The sequence below is a fragment of the Lipotes vexillifer genome, unplaced genomic scaffold, assembly GCF_000442215.2.
Source record: "Lipotes vexillifer unplaced genomic scaffold, Lipotes_vexillifer_v1.1 scaffold661, whole genome shotgun sequence".
NCBI classification, from domain to species: Eukaryota; Metazoa; Chordata; class Mammalia; order Artiodactyla; family Lipotidae; genus Lipotes; species Lipotes vexillifer.
The window spans coordinates 843,645-848,978 of record NW_006796183.1 but is presented as its reverse complement, the minus strand read 5'-3'; the positions used below and the strand labels follow the sequence as shown (position 1 = coordinate 848,978).

General features: G+C 56.9%; 1 protein-coding gene across 1 annotated transcript in view; it reads right to left on the bottom strand.

The window, feature by feature from the left end:
• The window catches only part of B4GALT2 (beta-1,4-galactosyltransferase 2), a 7,642-nt gene that overhangs the window by 191 nt on the left and 2,117 nt on the right, over positions 1–5,334 (bottom strand). Inside the window, exons 3-6 of the mRNA XM_007468263.1 lie at positions 3,177–3,367; positions 2,912–3,034; positions 2,685–2,789; positions 32–98 (exon numbers count right to left, since the gene is read on the bottom strand). Of these exons, the coding sequence (XP_007468325.1) occupies positions 32–98; positions 2,685–2,789; positions 2,912–3,034; positions 3,177–3,367 (486 nt within the window). The remainder of the gene's footprint in view (positions 1–31; positions 99–2,684; positions 2,790–2,911; positions 3,035–3,176; positions 3,368–5,334) is intronic.

Sequence of the window (5,334 nt, the reverse complement as noted above, 5' to 3'; positions counted from 1 at the left end):
TGAAGAGCGGTTGCCGAGACACTTCCAAGACCTGGTACCGCACTGACCCGATGCCGTCCCGCTTCATGGTCAGCTTCGTGTTTTGAATCTTGGTAAACCTAGATAGGATGGAAGTGGGTCCAGATCAGGGCTCACCACCAAACCCAACAGAGATCACTGGGGCCAAGGGGCATGCCATCCTGGCTTCTTCCTGGGGTGACTCGGTTCTCTTCGTTGCCCCCTCCACCTGCCTGGAGCCCTTTGGCTCTTGCAACTACCCTCAAAAAAGAGATCTCACCCCCTTGAGTCCAGAATCACAACACCCTCACAAATCTTTCTCTCATCTCAGACCTAGACACAGGGCACCCCACAGGTACCTCAAATGCAACGTGTCCTGTATTGTATGCATCATCTTTACTCCTCACACCCATCATCTCTGTGCCATCTTCTCTGTTCCTCATCCTTTAGTCACTCCTTCAGCATCTATTTATTGAGCAGTCCCCATGTGCTAGGTGCGCTCTAAGCACCAGGGTCACAGCCATGAACAGGACAGCAAGGTCCTTCCTCTCGTGGCAAGTCTATTCCACTAAGGGAGACAAGTAACAGACAAGGAAGACATCAGCGTGCTAAGGGAGACAGGAGAGGGAGACCAGGATGACTGCCGTGGAAGGGGTGCGTGCGGGCCATCAAGCTGACAGCAGAGGAAGAGCATTCCAGGCAGAGGTAACAGCACATGCTGACCCTACACAGGAAATGAGAATTGGCACAGCTGAGTGGCTCGAGCTTAATGGGCCAAGGGGAAAAACCAGAGTAAGATTAGCTGGGAGGTTAGAGCATGTACGGGCAGGCCTCTGTAAGTCAGAGGAAGCACTTTTTTATTCTGTGGGTGAGAAGACACCGAGGGATTTTTTTGCCCAGTTTGGGGGAGGGAGAGTCAGGGAACATGAACTCTAGAAGAGGGAAGACAGAAAACCAGCCGGGCAAGAGGACGGAGGCCTCACTAGGGCAAAGGTAAAGAGAAAAGTGGACCAGCTCAGATATGTTTGGGGGGTTGCACTGATGTGACCGGCTGATGGTCCGGACATGTAAGGCGAGGGAAAGAAGAATTCAGGACTCCTAGATCTGAGGCAAAAGCAACTAGGTAGATGAAACCAGCATTCACAGAGTTCCTTAAGCCAGAAACATCTTGCTATCATGCCACTCCCCCACCTAAGGCAGACATCACAACTGAGGATGGCACCTAGACACGCTATTCCTGAAACAGGACCATGGCCCCTGGCATGTGCTTCCAGAGCTCCTCCCACCCTCATCCCAACTGTTTGATCCTCCCAGTCCTTCTGAGCTCAGTTCAGATCGCTCTCCAGAGCCATCCCAACACTGAGCGCTCTCCCTCAGATGCCCTGAAGCACCTCTTCTCCCAGCCTCTCGTCCTTTCCCTGCTTACCATGGTTTTTATCTGAACTGCTTTTTCATCAACTCCCTGGACGCCTGGTGCGTCACGCTTCTGCCAAAGATCAACCCTCCATCAGTGCTGCCGCCTCCCTCCCCACTCTGACACACTGGCTTCAGAGCAGAACATCCCTACTGGTCCCGTGTGGGCACGGCAGCGTCACACCACATGCGCCCGGGGCTCCGTCAACTCCTTTGGGCCTAGTCTGCTTCCTCCTGCTCCACCCGGCAGCTCTGCCCGCCCTTCACCTTCTTCAAACTCACAAGGGTGAGCCTTCCAAACCCAAATCTGGTCCTGCCCCCTCCCCGCCGGAAACCCTTCCATGACTCGCCAGCGCCTCTGGGACAAAAGTGAAACTCCCAACCTGGGATCAGCAGAGACCCCCTCTCCTGTCACTCCCAGCCTTCAGACTGAAGAGTTTCAGACTCTCAGCGTATACAATGGACGTTCACATTCCAGACTCCTACACATATTATTCCTTTTAACCAGACTGGCCTCCTCCATCAGCCTGGTGAATATAGCACTGTGCCTAGGGTAGGTGTGTGGCACATATTTGTAGAATGAATAACTCTTTTCAAACTCCAGTTTACCATCACCTCCTCCAGGATGCCTCCCACCATCACTCCCTCTTCTGCCAGGACAGCACCTTGCCCTGATCACCCTGTGCTGCCTCTGCCGGCCTCCCTGCCTAGAATGAACTTCACACGGGCTATCCAGCCGGGACTGGGTCTGACTGCTGTGCACCCTCGCGCCCCCTGCCCCTACATTTCACATGCCCTCAGGCACTTCTCCCACCCAGCATCAGACACCAATGTTGCTTCCTCCTCAGAGACCAGCCACCTACTCCAATCTCAGAGGGCTCAGCAATGATTTCCACTACCACCCCACGTTGCTCGGGCCACCTCTGTTGGGTCCGCAGGCCCTGGAGCTGTGCCCTGGGCCCGCTATCTCTTGTCCTATCTGTTCTGGCACAAGTGAGGTCTGCGAGGGCACCGAGAGAAATGCAAGCTACTCAGTGACCATCTGAGCCCTGCCTTTAAACTTCAGTCACTTCTAGGAATCAGGCCAGGGGCGAGAGCCAGATGGGGAGAGGCTGAGCTGGGGACTGGGGAACAGGGATTGGGGTGGTGGGAGTCATCTCTAGAAGTCAAGGGTCGGGGACCTTGGGATCACCTCTGGGGATCAGTGGCACTGGGACATCACCTCTACGGAGTAAGGGGCCGGGGTGGTTGGGGTCAAGGGCGCTGGGGGTCACCTTTGAGGGTTGGGTTCATTATGCTTGTCCCGGTCGTGCTTGATCATGCGGTAGCGGCCTATGCGGATGTCTGGGCGCGAGATCTTCATCCCAGCCAGGGAGATCCTGGGGACGGGGACAGCCGGGCTGGAGCAGGCGCCAGGAAGGGCGAAGAGCCCTGCCCCGTCTGCGCCCCGCCCCCCCCCACCTCAAGCACCCAGTCTCCTCCCCACCCTGTCCCCACTCACCGGTTGAAGATGTCATCATCCTCACCACCCCAACCCCAGTACTCGTTGGGGAAGCCATTGATTCTCAGGAACTGGGATTTATTCAGGCCCGACACACCTCCAAAGTAGCCAGCATAGGGCAGCCTAGGGCACGGAAGGCAGGCATCAGTGAGGGGCCCCAGGGGATTCCAGATGGAGGCCCGGCAGCAAGGGGGCCCCTGGGGCTGGGAGCGGTGGCCTGGGTGGGGTAGGGAGGCCTGGGCCCACCTGAGAAGGGAGCCCTCACCGAAAGCCGAACTTGTCCATGGCAATGGCAAAGTGGCGAGGCTGGTCGCCACAGCGGTACAGGTTGCGGTCATCCATGGGCACCAGGTCCACGTCACTGAAGATGAAGCAGCTGTAGGCGGCGTCCTCCTTCAGTGCCTCTAGGAAACCCACATTGAGCAGCTTGGCCCGGTTGAAGGTGTCCTCACCATGCTGGGGTTGGTGGAGGGGACAGGTCAGCTCTGGGCCTGAGACTCCGAGACACCTGCCACTTTACCACCGTCCAGAGCGGTCCCTGTGGGCCTAGTACTACCCCACCTGCCCCCACCGGGGCCCCCAGACTGTAGGGATCAAGGCCGGCTCTTTACCCTGGACCTGGCCTTGCAAGGCCTTTCAGGAATTGACTCCAACTTCTCTCTGGCCACTGCCCTCAGATGCTGAGGCCCAGCTGTACTACATTCCTCCACGACCCCAGAACATGCCAGACTCTTTCTTGCCTCCAGGCCTCGGTGTTAGCAGTTCCCTCTGCCTGGAATGCTCTCCTTCTCTGCTTATCAAACTCATGTCTGGAAAGGCCTCTGTCACCAAACCTCCCCGCCCCAGTATAATTACTCATTTCCTCCTGTGCGCTTCACTTATGCCAGGGTCCATTCCAACTGTTACAATTTAGAGCTCTCCTTTCATTCATTCCTTCAAACATGCCACGTGGCCCTGTCCTTGGTGCCAGGCGTCTTCTCTCTGCCGGTGCAGATCCTAGAGATGACTGGCCCTGAACACAGTTTCCCTACTGAGCACGTCACAGAGTGAGATGAACAAAAAATAGCCCCAAATGACCAGCATCTAAGATGCAGAGACCACGAGGACTGAGCCACTGAGGCTCAGCCACCTGTCCCCTCTGGCTCATGTAGATCCACATCCAACTCCCTGGGCAGCCTCTGGGACCAGGACGGGACCAGGCTCAATTCACTTGTCTCCCCAACAAAATGATAAGCACAGTGAGCCTGGGATCCCCCGAGAAATGGGCTGCGGGACGAGGTCTCCTTGAGGCCAGCCTCCTGGCCATGTAGCCCCAAGCTCCAAATTCTGGCCAGAGCAAGGAGGGTTCCATGGAACCCTGAGCCCCCTGATCCAACCCATGATCTCCAGGCTGGAGCCAGAGAGGCTCCTGGTCTTCAAGTGGGACCTTCTGGAAGGAGAGGAGGAGTAGCCCCTCCTCTTCACCAGCCAGCCTGGGCCCGAGGGGGTGGGAGCTGCTCCCCTGGACCCTGAACGGCCCAGCCCCACCTGCTCTCTTTTCTCCTTACCCTGAACCTTCCCACCAGCCCTTGGAGCAACTGTCCATTTTCTCCTGGCTCACTGGCACTCCTTTCTAACCTCTCTCACCACCCCAGAGCCCTAGGTTTCTCCCACAGGGCTCATAAACATGCTCATTTCTCTCCCATCCAAAGAAAGCCCTCCCTCTAGCCACCGCCCTACCTTTTGCCTTCCCTTCTCAGCAGAGGGGTTTTTTTTTGATCGAGAGTTGTCTCCAATTGGCTACTTGCAATTTGTCAAATCTGATTCCTTCTGCAACCCACTGCAATCTGCTTCCGCCCCCACCAGGCCCCTGAAATGGCTCTCGCTGGGCCCACCTTGTTGCTAAATCCACTGGACGCTTCTTGGTCTACATCCTTCCTTACTCCCCCAGCAGCGCTCATGCAGCTGCCACACTCCCTTTTTTTTTTTTTTTTCCCGGTACGCGGGCCTCTCACTGTTGTGGCCTCTCCCGTTGCGGAGCACAGGCTCCAGACGCGCAGGCTCAGCGGCCATGGCTCACGGGCCCAGCCGCTCCGTGGCATGCGGGATCTTCCCGGACCGGGGCACAAACCTGTGTCCCCTGCATCGGCAGGCGGACTCTCAACCACTGCGCCACCAGGAAGCCCCACGCTCCCTTCTTGGCGCTTATTCCTGGGCTCCTGGGACACCAAGCTCTCCTGGGTCTCCTCAAACCTTTCTGGCCAACCCGCATGGCCTCTGTGTTCTCTCTTTCTCCACCCATTCCCTTATGTTCTGGCTTTCTCCTCTCAGCTCCCAGGCCGCCTGGGCAGGCTGACATTGCTGGTTTTAGGGACCATCATCTGTGTACTGGTGGCTCACAGATCCCTCTCCACCTCAGACCTCACTCCTAGGTCGATTCATTT